We start from the raw sequence: 22812 nt of genomic DNA on the forward strand, positions 1-22812 counted from the left end.
GTACTGACTTTTCATATTAAAAACATAAGCCCACTTCTCATGACAAGTGGCAACAAATTAAAAGAACCAATTCTGCATCGCAGTGTTTGCGGGGCAAACACCTGCTTGCGAGGCAATCGCTGAGTTTCTTTTGCCACATCATATGCAATTCAAAATTGAACTAGGTCAACACTCATCAGTTGGCGGGGCCAAGGTTGTTTGCGGGGCAAACTGGCTTTATCAACACTTCTTTTTCTATTCCAAGTCTTCATGTAATTCTTCTTCATTTCCTATGATCTTCAAACCTTTTCCAAAAACACTACAAAACTAATAAACATGTGAAATAACTATTCAATTAAATCTAAAACTAACACAATTGCAAAATTATTAAATTGTATGAATAAAAGTGTGATTATTGAATAAAAAGTGGTTAAAAGGACCAAAAACATTATATGAAAATTAGTACTATTTGGTCCCTAACAACTCTCCCCAACTTACCATTTTGTTTGTCTCTAAACAAAAATTCACAAGAGTAGCAAGAGCAACACAACAAGAGAATGATGACAAGATAACCGAACACTCAAATGGCTCAAAAGTATAAGTCCTTTCAAAGTACACCCACCACAATGCTAAAACAAAGCATGAGAAAGAATGATGGCAAAGTGCAAATTATTATCAAGAAATTCCAACAAGACATGTCAAAATTGAATCAAACCTACACACACATCATAGTAATGATGAATACAAGAGGGTTTACTGACACTCATCCGGGCATTTAAATCAACAACAACTTAAATAATGCGTTCACCACAACAAGTTCAAAAATTATGTGCAAAGTGAGAATCAAGAGGGCTTTCATAGGTTATAATTTGGCTTGGGTTACAAAGAAAGGGTTTTATAAGAGGGAAATTAAACAAAAACGCCTATCCTAAGGGAGCATTCCTATCAATTCACTTAACAACAACACTTTCTTGAATCCCTTTTTCTTTCTTTTTCTTTTTTTTTCATTATTTTTCAACAACACATAACGAGAATGATTTTATTTCTTTTTCTTGCTCCATAAATCCAAAATGTGGTGTTGTTCTTTTCTTATTACCACAAAACTCACAAGTACCACTTTTTCATTTGTTTTTCAATCAACTCTCCCCAACTTTAGGATTCAAATCATATTAGATACAACAATGCTCCCTACATAGACATAGGCACAAGGCAAAATTGCAACCATTGTGGTTGAAGGTTCCAATGAAACAAAAGAAATTAGGATTCATCTACCAAACATATTCAATAATCACATGAATCCTAATATAAGCTCAATGGGGTTAACTAAGAATCAATTCTCACAAGGTTAATTGATTTAACTTTTTGGTCAAGTGGTTTTTCTAAAATTCAAACAATGCCTCTATCACGTTCACACTTTTCACAAACAAGAATAATGCATGGTTTAGCATGATAAAAATGAGTTAAAATAAATCCCGGTATCCCGCATTTAGTGCACAATGGAAAGTTTCCTCACAATTGGTTAAGTTCTAAATTTTGATTCAAAAATGACATGTGACTCAAGGAATTTATGCTAAGCAATTTGCACACACCATCAACTAACCATGTTATGTCTAGAGAGCGATAAAGTGTACCTTAATTTTCCTTGATACCGATTCTCATCATTGCCACTCGAAGTGTTCACAACATTATCTCTTGTCTGTGCCCATTGATTCCTCAAGCTTCTCTTTGTAGAAGGAACAATTAAACAAAACAATTTGAAAAGTTGGGCTAATCACTTTCCACCCAAACACACAATTAAACTACAATAATAAAAATGCAATTGTAAAGATGTTTAAATGGTGAAACGAGAGCCACCCTAAAGTACACAATTAAGAACTGAAAAGTGCAACCATAATTAAATAAAACAAAACAGAATTAAGACTAAAATAAAATAAAAATAAACTACAAAAGTGCTAAAACACCACTTCAATCTTCTTCTTCATCACCACCACCAACTGTCCCGATCACATCATCAAATGTGTCGTCCTCATTTCCGATACCGCTGCCTCCTGCACCCCCCATGAAAGGTGGCCTGCCCATAGGCCAATTAGCATATGCATCATACTCCGCTTCCAAAGAATGTGGGTGAAGATAGGGTATGAGAATGGGAGATGAGAGTTTAGTGAGGAAGAGAGTGGTAGAGTGATAGGAGAGAAGTAAAAATAAAAGATAAAAATAAAAAAACTAGGTTAAAGTAAAAGCTAATGTTTTTGAAAGTGGAATTTTTGTACCGCAGTGTTTGCGGGGCAAACACCTGTTCGCGGGCAAACAGATGAAATTTTCTTTGCAAAATTGGCTTACTCTCTGTTCTGGTCCATTCGCGGCGCAATCACCTGTTCGCGGGGCAAAGGGATGAAATTTTCTTTGCAGAATTGGCTTACCTACTATTTTTGGTCCATTCGCGGGGCAAACAAGGATTGCGGCGCAAACAGACTTGGATTTTTAAAAAATGCCAATTTTTACACTTAACTTCCACTTCCTTTCAAAAACAAGTACCTAATAACTATAAAACCGAAAATCAATAAGCATAATAGAATTTACTTACGATGTTGGGTTGCCTCCCAACAAGCGCTTTGTTTAACGTCGTTCGAGCTCGACGGTTTGATGGTGCATCAAGGCTCGACGAGCGAAATGACACACCATCGCGGCTTGTTTATCCATCATGGTAGACTTTGAGTCTTTGTTCCTTTACAGTCCAGCTTTCTTGTGTTTTAGGGTCCTCTACCACAATGGATCCATAATTTCGCACCTCTTTCACAACAAATGGCCCCGACCAATTTGACTTTAATTTACTAGGAAACACCTTAAGTCTTGAACTGCACACAAGCACCATTTGTCCAACTTCAAAGTTTTTGTGATGAGTCTTTCCCTCATGATTTGCCTTCTCCTTGTCCTTGTGAAATTGATTCGCCACCTCAATGATTTCCCCTTTTTCATCATCGATTCGGAAGTTGTCATGTTCATCCTTAGGAGGCTTCGTAGACTCAAAAAGAGTAAAAATTACCTCTTTATTTTGCACCCTTACATTCATAATCCCATCATCGATATCAATCATCATTCGAGTGGTCTTCATGAATGGCCTTCCAAGTATTAATAGCACATCACAATCCTCTTCCATGTCTACTACCACAAAATCAACCGGGAACAAAAATTTGTCCATCTTTACTAGCATGTCTTGTACAACTCCATACGGTGAAATGATAGACTTATCGGCTAGTTGCAAAGTTATCCTATTGTGTTTCATCTCAATGTCCCCCAATCTCTTGACAACGGATAAAGGTATTAAATTGATGCTAGACCCCAAATCAACCAAACCATTACTAATGTAGTTACCTCCAATGATCGATAAAATGACTCGTCCCGGATCGGCTTCCTTTCTTGGGGGAGTTTTTTGAATAATTGCACTACAATGAGCATCAAGCACAACTGTCTCTTCATCCGTGTACTTCTTTTTCTTTGTGAGCATCTTCTTCATGAATTTTGCATACTTGGGCATTTGTTCCAATGCTTCGGAAAATGGAATATTTATGTGAAGTTGTTTAAATATATCCATAAATCGAGCGTAGCGCCTTGCGTCTTCCTTCCTTGATTGCACATGCGGGTAAGGTAGATGTTGGAGAGGAATTGTGCTCACGTTCTCATTTCTCTTTTTATTCCTCTTCACTTTTTGTCATTTTTCTCTCTTTCTTCTTTTTCTTTCCGCTCTTTTTCAACTAATTCTTCCTCCACTTTCTCTTCACTCTTTTCTCCCTCATCTTCAACTATCACCTCATCCTCTTTATTTTCAACTATTATTTCCTCATTATCTTCCACTATAACACCTCCATCTATTCCACCATTTATCTCTTTACCACTTCTTATCACAATGGCTTTACAATGCTCCTTTGGATTTGTTTGAGTGTTGGTGGAAAAAGAAGCTCCCGGTTGCTGTTCGGACAATTGCTTTGCAAGTTGGCCCACTTGATTCTCCAAATTCTTGATGGCCGCTTCATTGCTTTTTTGATTAGCCATGGATGCTTGCATAAAATGTGTGAGAGTGTCTTCCAACTTTGAGCTTCCACCTTGAGATTGTTGATATTGTGGATTTGGACTTTGATAAGGACTTTGTTGAGAGTAATTGTAATTGTTGAATCTTGATGGTTTATACCCTTGATTGTTTCTTTGATAATGGTTGTTGTGAGGTGGAGGTGTCCTTTGATAGCCTTGGTTTGGATTATTCACATAATTCACTTCTTCACCTTCGGGGGGAGGACAAAAACCAGTCGGATGATCTCCATTACAAAGTTCACAAGATGCCACATGGTGCCTAGTTTGAGATCCTTGAATCTCTTTCATTTGCTGTGGGATTTTGCTCATTTGTTGTGTGAGTAACTCCACTTGCTGTGAAAGAAGCTTGTTTTGAGCAAGGATGGCATCATTGGTGTTCAATTCAAGAACTCCCGGTTTCCTTTATGAAGGACTTCGATCATGTTGACTTTGTCGATCGTTGAGCGCCATTTGATCGATGATAGTGATTGCTTCCTCCGCACTTTTGGACATAAGAGAACCGCCCGCGGTAGCATCCAAAAGTGTTTTATGCACCGTTGAAGACCATTTCGGAACAAGTGAATTTGAGTAAGTTCTTCAAAATCGTGGCCTTTGCATTTTCTTAACATGGACTTGAATCTTTCCCACGCTTCATTAAGAGATTCGTTGCTTCCTTGAGTGAATACCTCAATTGCCGTTTTGGCTTCCATGAATCGGGAATGAGGAAAATATCTTTCTAAAAAAATTTCTTCCAATAGACTCCAATCCGTCATCACTCTAGGTAGTTGATTAAGGTACCACTCTTTAGCTTTTTCCGATTATGAATGTGGAAATAACCTCTTGAATAGTGCTTCTTCATTCGCAATTACTCCCGTAGCACCCGCAATCTCATAAAACTTAGTGAGATGTGCAAAAGGGTCTTCATGATCCATTCTGGTGAATTGATTTGCATAAACAAGTTGAAGGATTCCGGTTTTCATCTCCGTGTTTCCTCCACCTTGGGCATTACGTGCAAATTGAGCAGTGCGCCTTGGACTATTAGCGGACATCTCAGTTGGAAGAACACCCGCCATGTCTCCTTCAAAAGTGTCTACAACTACTTCTTCGATTTAATTGTTAGAAGAAGTAGATGCCTTCTCTCTTTGTCGCCTCTCCTTGGCTAATTTCCTTCTTCTTCGTGTCTTGCTATTGAGCTTTCGGAGCGTTCTTTCAATTTCCAGATCGAATTGAAATTGCTCTTCGGTAGCTTTTTCTCGCATGCACAAGAATCTACAAAACTAGCAAACCAAGTGAAACGCAAGAGTAATAATAAGGTAGCAAAACCTAAAACAATGAACTATTGCAATGCTAGCAATATCAAATGCCAATCCCCGGCAACGGCGCCAATTTGTTGAATAGTATATTCAAGGAAAATATTTTTGTATCGTATCCACAGAGATTGGGTGATATTACCGCGGTTCTATAGTTACTATCGCTTTAAGTTCAAATTATAACAAAGTTGGTTTGAGTTGAGTTTCTATTTTTCTAATCAAAATATAAAATGAGCAATATAAAAGGACTTGATTTAATAATAAAAGAGTGACAAGATTGGTTTGGTTTCACTACCCCTATCTTCCATGTGACTTTAACACCAAATGCATAACTTCAATAGTGGTGAAATGCTCTAGTATCCTCCCAACAATGTTTATTTCTAAACAAAGTTGTGAAAGTTAATATATTAATATTTAGATGGTCTCTCACTCTAACTATCAATATACTAATCTTGATTGTTTAATACAAATAAAAACGTGGCAAATAAATCTATCTCTAGCATTTATTCACTACTTGATAAAATGTTGTAGACCAAGACTTGAAATATATTTCTCAATCATAAATCAAATCTAAATATAAAAGATAAAACAACAACATTCATCCATTTCAATACCAATGAAGTTCATACAAATGTGCTAGAGAAAATACATAGTTAACAAGGATAGCTACTACCTCCAATCTTGTCAAAGTGGGATTTAGCTACTCATCACCATGGTTGACAGCAAAAGAAATGGAGAAGAAACTATGAGCATCAATCTCTCACAAAGTTGCAAACTTTTCTCTCCCAAAACCCTAGCCTCAATGTTTGGTTCACAATGAATATAATAATCTTCAGTTTCACTTTTCTCTCTCCCTAAATAACCCCCAATTCGTACTGACTTTTCATATTAAAAACATAAGCCCACTTCTCATGACAAGTGGCAACAAATTAAAAGAACCAATTCTGCATCGCAGTGTTTGCGGGGCAAACACCTGCTTGCGGGGCAATCGCTGACTTTCTTTTGCCACATCATATGCAATTCAAAATTGAACTAGGTCAACACTCATCAGTTGGCGGGGCCAAGGTTGTTTGCGGGGCAAACTGGCTTTATCAACACTTCTTTTGCTATTCCAAGTCTTCATGTAATTCTTCTTCATTTCCTATGATCTTCAAACCTTTTCCAAAAACACTACAAAACTAATAAACATGTGAAATAACTATTCAATTAAATCTAAAACTAACACAATTGCAAAATTATTAAATTGTATGAATAAAAGTGTGATTATTGAATAAAAAGTGGTTAAAAGGACCAAAAACATTATATGAAAATTAGTACTATTTGGTCCCTAACAGGTACGCTACGAACTTGCTGCGTCACTTGTTGTGACCCTCGAGCAGATACCTAAAAATCATATAACTTAGGTAAATTATAAAATCATGCAGTTTTAGATTCAGATCATATATTAACACTTTAAATGTACCTCTTTCAGTGATGCAACAAACTCGTCCTCCTGCAAAATCCCTTTACCCTTAATTGCGGGTTTTGTAAGAGTAGTTTAAAATTATCATGTAAAAAATAGTTAACGTAACGGTTCAGAATTGACATTCGAAAACTAAATGATTCATAATGGTTTTCAACATACCTCATCACCAATGAAAATTAGCTCCGAGGGCCATGCAACAAATGACCCTATTGCATCTCGCAACAATGTTGTCTCTGAGACCATGTCGGGTACCGGTAGCACCGCATCATGATTTAATACAATATCAACTGATACTTTCAGGTGTCCATCCGGGAGCGGTCTATGGTGAAGTAAATCTCCCAAAGTGTTGTGCACTTTTCCCTTTCCAACTAGGCGATGATTCGGTGACGATAAATATAGCTGGCAAAATGAAATGCCCTAAACCAATAATAAATATAGAGTCATTATCATTAATAAAATAGAACAATTGTAAGAAAAAAGAATTTATAATTACCTCGGGAAATTTTCTTTGACAGTTGATACTAGCCTTATCACTAGTTTCTTTCACCGATGAAGTATTGCACTTTTCTCTCATATACATCTCTTTATCTCTTTGCAATTCAGAGACTTGTGCTTGTAATTCCTGCAATTTTTGCAACACTTCTTCATTGGTATGATTTCTTCTCCTAGAATGCTTATAGAAAGAGGTTGGAGTCACACCATGACCTTTACTCCTCACCCAAATGGGATACTCAGGAACATCTAGTGCTCTACTAAGTACGCTCCTATTATCCTGGTCCTCACCGGTGGATACCGATTGCGACATGGTCTCCTGTAATTCATTTACATTTCAAAAATTATTATTGGAGATAAAAAATCAATTATATATTAATAAACATTTGATTTAATTAAAGACACAATGTTATACTTACACATTCATCATAAAAATTTTGAACATCGGGATCAACAGCTCGATTCTTGCCCACACGAGCTTCCTTCCACAACACATGTACTAGAAGTGAGGTTTCCTCACTTTTCGTCTCCTCTAACTATGCATTGACACAAATGATAAAATCGTCAATTACAACACATTTAGACAATTAATAAGAACGTAGCATTTTTATTTACTTACAATTTTTTCCTCTAAGCGTGTGTCGCTACCGCGAAAATTAACAGAGTCGCCACTAACATATTTATCCTGAAAAGGAAGGGAATGCCAGCAAACCACAAAACAAAACAACGGTCTCACGACCAGAGAAAAAGGGTAAGGGAGTCGGTTACGCGAGGGGAAGGTATTAGCACCCCACGCGCCCATCGTACTCGATGGTATCCACGCCTGTGTCTAAAACTATGGGTGTGTAAGCAAACTACGCTAATCTGGACTAAAATGAATGCAAAATGTAGGGAAAAGAAAGAGTTATACTCGCACGGGCCCTACCCCGCTGCCTACGTATCCTTTTTGAGGAATCAGAGGTATCGTAGCTCAGCTAACTAATTTCTGTTTGTTTTGTGTTTTTTAGGTGAACGAGTTACATTCGCACTCCGCTGCTCGACCTTTGGAGACTTATGCTTGGGAATGGAGCGGAAATAACAAGCTCTTAAGAAAAGAAAATCAAAGAGTGTGGTTTGTGTTTTAAAGAATGCGTGAGGAAGACCTAAGCTAAGGGGGAAAGCTTGCTACCTAATGTTAGCATGCAAAAGGTACCAGTCTAAACTAAACTATCAACCTATGGGGGGAAGCGAAAGCAAACAAAGATAGCACACAAACGAGCTTCGCTCGTAAAGCAAACAAATCAACGACACTGGCCGAATGGTAGAAAGGCGGTCCCGCCATAGCCAGGGGGAGCAGCTCAACCAAAGTCAACCAAGCATCAGACCTCACGAAAATGATCGGGCCATAGACAAGAGGAGCGAGTTCCTCTCAGCAACCAAGCCGTCACGGATCGTAAAGGAAAATGGTGCGTGCGTACACCAAGCGTCAACGTCGAGCGACGCGAGCTATAGGAAAGGCGGGGGTCCGGCTACATGAACCCTTTCCCTGACATACTCGATAACAAGATCTTGTGTAAGTTCGGAAGCGAGCAACGCGAAGTGTGCGCATACCAAACGGACTCGATGAGACTAGGCGGGGGTTGATTGCTAACCCTTTCCGCGTGCCTTCCAAGAGGACTTAACAGAGTGCCATATAGGACTTATTACACCGTGACTCCCTGCAGCAAAGCACAAATATAAACACACCAACAAAAATAGAGCCTCTTTCGAGGGCTTGGCCAGATGCATGTCTAAATCCTACTTCTCATGTTAAAGGATGATGCGAAAAGCGATAGAGTGCGGGAAAAATAAAATGAAACAGAATCAATACCAAACGGATGATGATCTGTAAACTGTAGCGAAGAAAAGCAAAGAAACTGGGATCCCGCGAGCGAGCTAGCAAAGCAAAAGCAAATGGTCAGCACACCGATTAGCCATGAAAGCACACAAAGGTCGACATGCGCGTCGAGCATAATCACAATACACCTGCAAGAGGAACAAGCAAACCAAACAAGCAGATATAAAGTAATAGGAACGTGTCTCCAGGACGAGAACACGAAGCGAGTAAATGAGATTGTGTCCCGTAGATAAAGCGGAACACTCAGGTAATAAGCGTCGATCGGTGACTATCCAAAAGCCTTGCACACTAGCACACAAGTTAGAGATAACAACATATCGCAATCGGAATTGCGTTGGTGCTTTACACCGAAAAAGGATAACGAAATGAGAAATTTGACATTAACACACTTATTAAACATAAATCGAGGGAAAGTAAGATAACAACCAAAAATATCACTCAAATGTTAGTCAAATATGTACACGAGTATTATGAAAACCAGAGCAAGTATTTACAAATCGTAAGGTACACCGAAACGATAAAATCGGGTAAAAACGATAAAAAACTAAACTGTATAACAAAACATTTAAATTCTAACAAGCAAAATATTATATGTTTTTATTCATTTTATATCATGTCAAAGTCTAATCAAATGTATTGTTTTTCATGGCAATTTCTATCTGAAAACTAACAAAAATAAGAGATCACATGTTTTTGTATTATCCTTTTTTATTATGCAAAAAAAAACATGAAATTAAATCCTAGTTCTAAACAAAAATAACATGGATCAAGGGGAGGTTTATTGCTGGAATCAGTGGTGCAGTGTGATTTAGGCGCAGGCCCATGCAGAATTAGGCCCAAGGATTATTGTTTTTGTATTGATTTCTTATAAAAAAATCAATGTGAGAGTGATACATGGGCTCGCCTAGGGGGTGTAAACAGTAATTTCGTGAGGAGGCCCAAGATTGAAGAATCAATATTCACAGATTTTGTTAAATCTAATCAGATTTTTGATTCAATTCAATTAATCAACAATTAATCCTCATTAATCAAATTAATCCAATTAATAACAATTAAACACACCTAAACACAGTTTTCAAAGGGAGATACTACCCTAATTGCTCTTTGGGGGAGAGTGTAGTTGGTTATGCTCCCAGCTATGCTTGGAGGAGTATTTTAAGTGCCCGGGATTTGGTTAACAGAGGCGTCCGCTGGAGGGTTGGAAATGGCGAGTCCATAAGAGTTCTGAATGACAATTGGATTCCTAATAATCATGGTTTTAAAGTGGTGGGAGCAGCGAGGGGAATTGACCTGAATACGAAAGTGAGCGAACTGATTAACCAGGATTTAGGCTCATGGAAAAGGGACATTATTTCAGCAGCTTTTGATCCCTTAGTGGCTAATCAAATTATTAGTATCCCTATCTCTCTCAGGAACATGCAAGACAAACTTATATGGCACCATGAGAAGGACAGTAACTATTCAGTACGTTCGGCTTATCACTGCTGCATGAACAGAAAGTTTGCAAATCTGCCTGGTCCATCGGTTAATCCGTATCAGAAGTTGTGGAAATCTATTTGGCGTGCTCCGGTCCATCCAAGAGTGCGAAACTTTGTATGGAGACTTGCAAAAAATATTCTCCCAACCAAAGACAATCTGCAGAAGAAAGGTATTGCTCTCGATGGCTCATGTACCATGTGCTCTGTTGCTGAGGAGTCAGCCCATCATTTGTTCATGGAATGCCCTTTCGCGAAACAGGTTCTTTTTTCATCCATTTTGTCGTGTAGAATACCTTGCGATGTTGCTGTCCCGTACTGGCTGATGGAGATCTTGAGTTGTGGTGATTCGCTGCACATTCAAGTGGTGTGTGTTTCTCTCCATAATATTTGGAATGCCCGGAATCAACGTTTGTATCAACAGAAAATTGTTTCCCCCTTGCGTGTTATGGAGAATGTTTGTTTCCTTGTGGAGGAATTCAACTGCAGGAATGTTGACACTGAAACAAATCATGATTCATCTAGGGCCCATAGTGATGTTGTGTTGCCAACCGATCTGATCACGGCTCAGGTGGATGCGGGGGTGTTCCAAGATGGATCTGTCTCGTTTGGTTGTGTTCTTCGAAATCAACGGGCGGAGATTATTTTGGCTGCCAGCAAAAAGGATTTTATAACGGTGCCACCGAACGTAGCAGAGCTGCTAGCTATCCGCTGGTGTCTTGGCATTGCTTCTGCCCTTAAAGTGGATAGGATTCTAGTACAATCGGATGCTAAATCTGTTATAGACTGTATCAATGGTTCTGTTATTGACGCGGTTCTTGAGCCCGTTGCGGAGGATTGCCGTTGGTTGTTAAATAGGTTTAATCTAGCTTATGTTATGTTTTTATCTAGGGAGTTAACTGTAGATGCCCACAACCTTGTGAGGCTTGGTAATTTGTATGGCTCTAAAACTTGGATCGGAGGCTTCCCTCTTGTGGACTCCACTGTAACTGCTGCTTCTGTTTCTTAATGAATTTCATGTTTCCCTTCAAAAAAAAAAAAACACAGGATTAAAAATGAAAGGAGATTTAGGTTTACGTGAATTGAACTCTACACACTCTTTTTCCCTCAACCTCTTGGACGGCGACGGTAGCGACAAACTCAACCTTCTCCGATCTCCATCCTTCATCTCCGTCGTGATTCACCAACCGCAAATCGGCCTCCCATTCCATCTTAATCTCAATCACATCTTTAATCTCTGTCTTAGTTTCAATCGACGCCGCCTACCTCACGCTCTCAAGCTCTCCCCGATTCGCACCTCTCGCAAATTATTGAGGTTGTGGCGTGATGAATGATGATGATGTCATGAACGAAGTTACAGATGCGCTTCGCGGTGAAGAGACGCTTCAATCGGTGTTGATGATTCGATGTGATTCTGTTGAAGTGTGAATCAGAGGGGACGTCGTTGTTGTCGTATGTAATGGAGCAGTTAAAGGTATGCTGATAAAGTTGTGGAGTTTGCCGAATTGAAGACTGAAGATGGATGAAGATTAAATCGATGATGATGCCGCACTATTTTCGTTCTCGCGTCGAATTGAAGATGATGAAATTTATGGATTTTGCGTGTTGTGTTGTTGTTGTATTCTTGTATATTGCATATTGGAGAAGTGAAATCGACTGAAGGTTTTTTCCTTGAGTCGAAGCTTTTGTTGAATCGATAGTGAATCGTTCTTAAACTTGAAGAATATGGAGAAGGTAGATTGAAGATTGAATCAGTGTTGTGAAGATGAGCGATGTAGAATTAGAGTGGAGAATTTTTCTGAGGAATCGATTCCTGGTGATTTCGTGATGAAGATTCAATCGAAGGAGATTAAGTTGAAGGTTGAAGAGGTTCTGAGATGATGAATGGCGATGAATTTTCTTCTGTAACCGTTTTCTGTTAGTGATGATTGAAGAGAGTTTTTTGGTGATTTGTGAATTGAGAGAAGTTGAAGATTGAATGGATTGAAGATGAAGGTTGAAGACAATGTTGTTGATGAATCGACTATGCTTCAAGTTTGTTACGGTTTGTTCTCCTCTCAATTTTCTTTTTCTGTTACGTTTTCTGGTTTTTCTCCCTCGATTCTGTTATGGACTTTCCTTTTGTTCGATTCTTTTCTCTGGTTTCTCAAGATATGGTGGTGATTGAATGAATATGGAGATAGAAAGATGAAGAGCGTTGAAGATGCGATTGTGAATGGGGAGAGTTTGTTACGTTCTTTTCTGATAATTTTCTGTTGTGAGTTTTTTTCTCTGCTATCGTTTTTCTCTGCTATATCTGGAGATTGAGTTTTCTGGTTTTGTTTTGATGCGGTTATTCTTTCTTTGATCCTCCCTCTCATTTTTTCTGTTTGGTGTTACGGTGTCGTTTTGTCCTGCTAGCCAAACCGGTTTGAGTGGTTATACAAGTACAGTCTCTTTGAAGGCAAGTTCACCGGCAAGTTCACCGCTGATTTTCTGAAGTCTATATTTTCTGGACTGTTTTTTTGGGTTTTTATGCAGGCTCAGTTTTCTTTGTTCATGGGCCAGGTGAAGCTATCTTCTTGCTGCAAGTTTGAAGTGGCTTGGTAAAGATGGATCAAGACTCAAGATTAGTATAGGTTTTCATGTAATTTATGAAGAATTTTGGTGTAATTTTGTAATGAAACTTGAATGGATTCGCAAATGTAATTTGAACATGGACCGAATTTTGTGATGATATTGTAATGATAGTTGAATGAATGTTTGACTTTTGGACATATAGCATTTTGAATCAAAACAACTTTGTACACCTTTGCTTCATTTTTGTGCAAGGCCATGAATGATAATGAATGATTTAGATTGTGAAACTTGCGTGCCAAAACATATGATTGAATCTTTCATCTATAGCAAGATCGAATTAATTCTCGACAACTCAATTACCTAAGAATTTGGATCCAATCAATTAATCTTGAACATCAATTTGAACTTGGAATTCTTTGAATCCTCCCCACCCAAATCATCTTGTCTTGCGCCAACCGTAATCTATGTCTTCAAACTCAAGCAACGAGCATACATGATATCCCCATAGACGTACACATAAGAGTAAACAACTAGAATCATGATCCCAAAGAACCCCTTGAAACATAGTCCTTAACTTGTAACCTTACAAGAAACTCTTTAATTTTTCTTGATTTTCTGAGCGACGAAATAAACGTCCTTGATAACTTATAGCTCAAAGAAGAGGGCAAATTTTGGGGTGCAACAGCGTGCATATCCCAAGCGCCCTTTTTTGTATGGATACGCGGGTTTTGATGCTCTTGCCCTATTTGTGGCACTCCTTTTCCGGAAAGCTTCATCTCTTTGATTTAGAAACTCAGCCCAATCTTCTTCTTTAATGAAGAGCTCATATTTTTTTTGGACATCCCGGTGCCTCTTCAAGAAAGTTTCCTTCTTTATCCTTAAGATAGGTGTTTGTTAAAAAAGCTTTCCACCCTCTATATCTTTTTCCGGCCAAACTAAGTATGTAGCGTTTACGCTCATCTGGTATGGTAAAAGACCTCTGCGAAAAAACATACGCATAGAGTGTGTTAGTATAAGTAATTTAAACAAATTATCGTCAAGATAATAACAACGACCATATATGATACCTTAAGCTCATCCAAATCATATCTTTTTTCTCGTCCAACGCTTTGCTTTTCAGATTCCATTTAGATACGAAGATTGGAATATGCAAACGAACAAGTGTACCAATGTAGCTTGTCAACTTTGCAGCATTAGAACTAATTGCTTGGTTATCGGAATGCCATTCTAAATTATATATTAATCCTTTGTCTTTATCTCGAACGATTCCCTTCATAATGGTGATGCCTCGTGCAACTTCTGTTGATGATGTATCAGGTGGAGGATTTGTATCCGGAGCATCTCTATCTTGTGAGTTTTCTTGTGAGTTTTCTTGATTACTAGCCATTTGACCTGTATCAAACAAACTAAAGCACATTAGTACACTATATTAATAAGTTAACAATCTATACAAGTCAAATGGAAGTCAAAGTAACCATGTACAAGTAAATCGGAATCGAAATCGATGAAATCGGAATAAGTGTCAAAAAAAGAAAGTTGTCGGAATTGAACGAAATTTACATGGCTATGGTAAAACGTCCTCATGGACTCAAAAAAGAAGTCGGTTTTCCGAAATTCAAACCCTAAGCCCGACTTTTGATTACGGGCAGAAGCAAAACCGATAAAAAACAGTCCCAAAATGCAAAGATAAGTGCATGAGCAGCTCCGGAATCGTCAAAATAGTATAGTTACATGTAAAGAAGTCGACAAACGGATACATGGTTCAAAAGTTATGTACAAAACGAAAAATATGCACCAAAATTGAATAAGTATTGTAACAATCAGAATACAAATTGAAAAAAACTATACAAATTGAATATATAACAATCAGTACAAATTGAATAAAGCACATTAGTACTTGTGTCAAAAAAAGAAAGTTGTCAGAATATGTATACTATTACCTTTTTCACTAACGTCTCTTTCTTTTCTTGGTAGGATTATGTTCTACTCGTCTCTTAACAACGCGGACGGTTGGATTGATCCAAATACCCTCATTATGATCATTTCTACTACAAGATTCATTCTCATTTCGATCGTTTCTTGTACAAGATTCAATGCAAACTCCAATATCACCTTGATCTCCAATGTTTTCATCAATTATTTTGTTAGATAAAAGCTTTACAGACCATTTCGTACTTGTCAGATCATTGACATTGAACACCTGTTTAGCTTGAGAGGCTAGAATGAAAGGTTCATCTTTGTACCCCACCCTATTGAGATCCACTTGCAAAAATCCTGACTTATCCATTCGTATGCCATTATTATTTTCAACCCACTTGCAACCAAATACAGGAATCTGATACTTCGCGTAATCAAACACCAAAATGTGCTCGATAACCCTAAAATATGACAAATTTGCAAATTTCAGATTTAAGTCATTCGCAGTTGATATGTGCATTGATTCAGCTACCAAGGTAACACCACTATTTTGCATAGTACTTTTATCATCCTGTTCTTTGGTATAAAATGTGTATCCATTAATTGCGTATGCGCTATAAGAAAACACAATTATACTTGGACCATATGCTAAACATCTCAACCTTTCTGTTACTGAAGCAGGATCTGAACGATACTTTGAATAAATATGTTCCCTAAACCACAGTATGAAACTTCGATTGTGCTCTCGTATTATCCAATTCTCATTTCTATTCAGATTTAAACCTCGGAGAACAACCTTGTGCATTTCAACATACGACTCAACCTCAATCTCATTGTGCAGAACATACAAATGCACTTGATCCCGCTCGAACATTGATAATGTCACAACTTTATTTCCAATTAGCCTTTTTCCTTCTTTTTTTTCAACAATATGAGATTTGGGGAGTCCAATTGATTGAACATTTGACAAATATTCAGTACAAAACTCAACCGCTTCTTTAACAATGTATCATTCGGCAATACAACCCTCCGGTCGACTTCTGTTTTTCACGTACCCTTTTAATATTTTTATATAACGTTCCGCAGGGTACATCCATCTCATATAAGTTGGTCCGCACAATTGTGTCTCTTTCACAAGATGAACGACTAGATGAACCATTATGTCAAAAAACGAAGGAGGAAAATACATTTCAAGATCACATAAAGTAACAACTATCTATTTTTGAAATGTTGGTAAGATCGCGGGATCTGTAACACCCCTCTAATACCCCACGGCAATCAACAAAATTAAATCAGAGTAAACATGCAAAGGGTGTCACAATTAATAAATAAAAGAAAACACACGTTCGGCATATATCATGCATTCACTGAAACATCTGAAATTATAACTCATTAGATAAAAATCCTGTTTACACAGCGGAATCAAATCATCAAGTCAACATTACATCGTTAATGTATCAGACTTCAAATAAAATAAACAATAGAGTTATAATCGAAACTCAAAACATCACGTTCCCAGTGTTACATCTATCAGAGCATGACACCGACATAACAACTAAACCGACTTATGAGCTAATCCTCACCAAGTCGAAAGCAGCTATCCTCAATCTGAAAATGTCAACAGTAAGGGTGAGTCTCATCACAGTGAACAAATGTTATTGCATCTTAAATAACAACACATCATAGTTATATTATTCACCCAATTTCATCATATTCATATTATCAGGAACATCCATCATTTACACAACCGTCAACAAAACACATCTCTCAAACAGACAATCATACTCAACATTAATTCAACAAAACACACAACCAACACGTCATCAATATTTATAACACTGGAATACTTCCAATCATGTTATAAAAGTATGCATATGTATGAACTGACACTATGCATGTGGTACCAACATCATCCAATGGGAATAACCCATGACCGATCCAACATCATCCAGATACGGCCCTGCCAGCACAGATTCCACACAATGGGAATCATGCCCTTTACTGATCCAACACACCCTTATGGATACAGTATCATCAATGAACATGAATGAATGCAACATATACAACATACTATACCATCGTCAAGTCTAATGAGTAACATCATCAAATACCCATTTCATCATCATCATCATCATCATCAAAGTATGTTTATATACATTAGCATCATTCAAATACAATCAATCATCATCATACAACTCTCAACAAATCATCACATCATAATGTTTTTCAAAACAACATCTTATATTGTCACATTTCATCATATATGTCAACAATATATCATCCAATTAAACAAATCGTCACATGATTAATATTTCAACGTAGCATGTATTTAACACATCTCATCACATATATGTACAATACATCATTCACCAAGACATAAAATCATATTTAAAAATAATTGGATTCACACCTCATTCCATCATTTAAAACATAGGCTATCTCATAAGGTTCATCTTGCTCGAAACGGCACTAAAAACAGCCCTACGGTTCGAAAGTTACACATCATTTAACTTTTCAAGAAAACAACTATCGCTACAGCACGCGGCGCAACCAAGACTCGCGGCGCGACCTGAACCACACAAACGCGTTCGCGGCGCCAACCTATGCACGCGGCGCGATACGAGAAAAACAAGTACGCCTTCGCGGCGCCAACACGGGGACGCGGCGCGAACTGGCGATTTCACAGATTTTCGGGTCTGCGTCAGATCCTGCGATCTGACTCAATCTGAGTCCAAAACTGACTCTAAACGTCATATACAGGCAGTTAATCATCAATTGCATCATTATTCATCATCACACATCAAAACAACACATAATCAATCAATAATCCATGCAATTTTCATCAATTCATAACCTCCCTAAACCCGACATATAATCCAATTGACTCAACAACATCCCTGATCAATATTATTATCCAAGAATACGATAATAGATGATAACCGAAGAGTCCCCCCTTACCTTAGCCAAAGATTCTTGATTGGTCTCTCCCTCCATTGCTCCTCTTCACGTACCAGCTTCCCAATCCCTCATCTCCTCTGCTCTGCTTTTCACGTTCCTTTTTCCTTTCTCCCAATTTTCCTTATTTTTATGAAAAATAACATTTTAATTAGTAAAGGGCTTTACTAACATAGCACCCCCTCTTTACTAATACCACACTTGGCCCAATACTATAAACCATCTTTCTCCCAATTAAATCCCACAAACCACCAATAATTCTAATTATAAATTAAATTTCCATTTAAATTAAAAATTAAAATATACGGGTGTTACAGGATCGATCACCTTACTGCAAATTGACCTGAAGAAAAAACATAGTTGAGTTATTGCGCTTCTTACTTTTTCTGGCAGAATAGAACGTATACCTATTGGTAGAAAATGTTCCATTATAACATGGCAATCATGCTACTTTAAACTCTTTAACTTGAGGTCTTTCATGGACACAAGTCTTCTAATATCTGATGAGTAGCCTTCTGGAACTTTAACTTCACTAAGGAACATACACAATGTTTTCTTCTCCTTTCTAGATAGAGTATAAACAGCAGGTGGCAGATATGTTCGTCTTCCTTTTGTCACGGGTCCCAATTCAGTTCTCATTCCCATGTTTACCATGTCCTTCCTTATGTAAAGGTCATCCTTAGACTTTCCTTGTATATTGAGTAACGTACCTATAACACTGTCAAATACATTTTTTTCAATGTGCATAACATCGAGGAAATGTCTTATGTACAGCGACTTCCAATATGGAAGTTCAAAAAAAAGTGACCTCTTCTTCCACCCACCCTTGACAAGTAAATATGCAAAAGGCTTGCCAAACTGAGTGCTCACATCTTTCACCTTTTCAAAAATTTGATCACCTGTCAAAAAAGGCAGGGTTGTACGTTGTTCGGCCTTTCCATTGAATACTCATCTCCACCCACCGTAGTGATTATTAGAATTTAAGCACGGGGTGACCGTTCAAGACAGTCACTGAATCGCATGGCCATCGAGAGGCCAATTGGCGTGCGTAAACGAAGATGTCCTTCATAGGAAGGACACATAGTTGTAAAAAATACAAAGATATAAAAGAAAAATCCCTACAGGCTAGGGAGTGCGTAAATACAGGCGCGAAGTGACCGTTCATGACAGTCACTAGGTCTCATGGCCATCGAGAGGCCAATCAACATGCATAAATAGAGGTGTCCTTCGTGGGAAAGACATGGTTTTGGAAATAGGGTCCCTGCAGGCCAGGGAACGCGTAGAAAAACCTGCAAAACTGAAATGTCTATATTCGAAGTATATAAATTGCACGCATATAATAAGCACGTAAGCACGTAAGCCCTAGGTTCATAGGTTCGACGTAACGGCTTAGGGTGCCTACCCTTCCCATTGGTATGTTCTAGAAGGTCTCATGGGGTCGTTCGTAGCCGCCGAGACTTTTTGTCTCTTTGGATTTTAGAACAACTCATTTTATCCATGAGGTTCGAATTTTAGGGGTTGGTTCCCAGAGAGATCAGCTAAATACCCAGTCCAGCCCTCAACAAGGTCGAGCCTCGTATCAGACCTTTCCGAATATTTAACCCACTCTGAGTGGAATTATAACAAGACTCGTAGGCGATGTATTTCCCCTCTGGTCTTAATTATAATTCCCACGCTTAGGCTTAACAGCAATAATATATAACCCAACAGTGCAAATATATATTAATATAACATTTAAACATTTAATGCAAATATATTAACATAAGCAATTAACATTTAGGCAAATAATAAAAATTAAATAAATAATTAAACATAAATTAAATATTTATTATTAAAAGAGATAATCCTTCCCCCAAACCCTAAAAATGGCAAATTTGCCAAACCCTAAAATTCGCCAAACCTAAACCATGAACCACAAACCTAAACCCTCTCAAGCCTTAGGAGCATAATAATTCACTGTAGTGTACATCCCTAGCAGAGTCGCCAGCTGTAGCAACCTGCCCTAAAAATTAAGCTTTTAGAGTCGCCACCTATTCTGAAGGGCGAATAGGAAACCCTACGCAGTTTAGAGATCGGGGTAAGTTATTATAATCAGGTCGAGGGAAGGTGTTAGGCACCCTCAACCCTTTCCTAAAGGCTAACATTGTAAAGATAAGGTTTATGGCAAAGTTTATAAAGAAATGTGACAGAAAGTAATAGGATTGATAAGCAATTATTATGAACATAATTAGAGTTTGAAAGAGGGAGACTCGCCTTGTTACCAAGTGCCTACGTATCTCCTTATGGAGAATCAGAGTCAACGTAGTTCGGGCACAGGGTTGTACGCCTTAGAATTTGATATGAATGTGTTGAAGGTATTTTGAATTACCGTTTTGCAGTTTTGAAAAGGTATTTTGAATTACCTTCGTAGTTTTGCAGTATTGAAGAGATGAAAATTTGTAGTTTGTGGTTTGATGTGTTTTAAGTGTTTGGGCGTACAACTCTGATTTGATATGGCACCGTCAGATGCGGTGACCAATAGATTTGGTCAGTATAGCTAACGGATTAATGGGGCATTGCTGGTTACTCAGATCGATAGATTGATCGTCACGGGCAGCAAATTAAAATGTATTAAATTTTATGTATTTCTTATCTCTCGTCTAATGCGACTAATAGCCTTAGTCGGGTCGAGGAGAGAATTAGTAAGAATTAATTAAATTATTATCAAATAAAGAAATTGATCCGAATTATTTCTCGCCTAATGCGACCAATGGGTATGGTCGGTTCGGGGAGAAAATTGAATTATCGGAAAAAAACAAACTAAACAATTATTAAATTTTCAAATAAATATTAATTAGTTTTTATTATTTAAACTCTTTTAAGCGCGGGGGGTGTATTTTGACCAAGAGTAAGAAGTTGGGGTGTGTGCATAGCATGGGGCTGGCCCATGAAGGTTAGTTTTCATTTTCGCAGGGGGGTGTGTCTTTAATCTAAGTAGTAATTAGGGGTGTGTTAAAAGCATTGGGTCAGGCCCATGAACATGATGTGGTCCGCTGGATCTAGTGTGTTTGTCTGTGTATGGTATTATGGTGTACTCGCAAGGTTTTAATCGTAGATAAAGATCCAGTGGTCTGCATGCGTTTCCTAGGCGAGGGTGTATAGTAAAGGTTCGGTGGACGCTACTAGAAGATGGACCAATCACGTGGCCGATAGGTGGCCACGTGTCACGCAGCGAATGGTGTGAAGAGATCATCTTATCCCTAATCTCTTTTTCCCAAAAAATCTTTTCCTCTTCCCCATGTACTTCGGTCCCCCCCCAGAAAACACAATTCCCTCACTCTCCTTCTCTCTTCGGTTCACTCTCCCAGAATAACAACAAAATTAACTCCCCCTTCTTCGGTTCACTCTCTCTCTCAGATTCTCACTCTATTACCCACATATGCCTCAAAAAAACCAGAATCATTTATAAATCAAAAAAAATAAAGAGACTAATGAAGAACACCCGCGGTGGTGTTCATAGACCCGCGGCGGCGGTTACAAAGGGGCACAGCGGCCGGCGAGGCGTCGTTTGAAGGCGAACCCAGAAACACGAACCACGCACAAAAACAAGCTATTATCACATCAAATCCTCAAAGCTAAGTTTCGATCTCACCTTATTTCTTGTATTCAGGAACGTGTTAGCTCCGATTCGTCCTCTAATCCCTTCCCTTCTTCTTATTTTGCAGGTTCGGATGAAGATTAAAGTGTGACTTCAACTTCGCGACGGCTCCGATTTTCCAGAATTTCTCCTCCCTCTTCTTCTTATGATTTTCTTACTTTTATATTATTAGGGTTAGATTAGATTAGGAAAGATTTGATTCAAGTTAGAGATTCGATTCGTTTGTAAATTGATTTGTAAGATTTTCAATAAAATTATTTGATTCAATTCTGTTTTGAGTTTTATTCCAATTTGATTTGAGTTTGCTTGTTAAGATTAGATTTGATTTTGTTATGTTTAGATTGTTACTTGATTCTGGATTTGGGCTCAGATTTAGAGTTTGTCATTTGGAGGAGGGGCGGCGCCGGCTTGAGGTAGGAGAAAATGAATAGTCTCCTAACCTAATTTGACTCCTTTGACTTCGGTCAACCTTAGTAAAATTAAAATATTATTTAATGTACTAATTAGCCACTAAGGATATTATTAACTAACTAATGCATATTTAAGAAATATTGATAATAAAAATCAATAATGACATGAGAAGTGTTTTATTATATGATATTGATTAACCACATGCCCCCCCTTTTTTCCGAAAATACATACGTAAGATTTTAAAGAAAACAAGGTTTTTTTTCTAACGTGGGCTTAGATTTAATTGGGCTTATCACACACCCCTATTTTTGAATATACCCCCTTTCTTTATTTACCAATAACAATCCAAATAGTCATAAAAACAAGTAAGTAATGGCAGTAGGATATCCGCCACAATGATAAAAGACGAATCCTTAGAATGAGATATATTGGCCATCAGTTTGGGCCCAAATATCTGTTAATTGCACACCTTTGTTTAATCAAAAAGAGTTTTAAAAGAGATCAGGTTTAACAATAGATATGTTAAACCCCACAGCCCTTAATTTTTACACCCTTAATAACTTAAGAGAAGTGAATTATATTGGGTAAACTTGGGGGTATGACAGTTGCCCCTATTTAATTACCTTGGATTGAATGGCGTGAGAATACGCAGGTCTCACGCTTTTTGAATC

General features: G+C 37.9%; 1 protein-coding gene across 1 annotated transcript; it reads left to right on the forward strand.

The window, feature by feature from the left end:
* Positions 1-10603: 10603 nt before the first annotated feature.
* Positions 10604-11671, forward strand: LOC131649326 (uncharacterized). The gene has a single exon (XM_058919092.1). The coding sequence runs from the start codon at positions 10604-10606 to the stop codon at positions 11669-11671; it is 1068 nt and encodes a 355-aa protein (XP_058775075.1).
* Positions 11672-22812: the final 11141 nt, after the last annotated feature.

The sequence above is a fragment of the Vicia villosa genome, linkage group LG2 (genome assembly GCF_029867415.1).
Source record: "Vicia villosa cultivar HV-30 ecotype Madison, WI linkage group LG2, Vvil1.0, whole genome shotgun sequence".
Lineage (NCBI taxonomy): Eukaryota > Viridiplantae > Streptophyta > Magnoliopsida > Fabales > Fabaceae > Vicia > Vicia villosa.

Coding starts and splice junctions, on each gene's coding strand:
- LOC131649326 (XM_058919092.1), top strand. CDS start 10,604: ATGCAAGACAAACTTATATGGCACCATGAGAAGGACAGTAACTATTCA.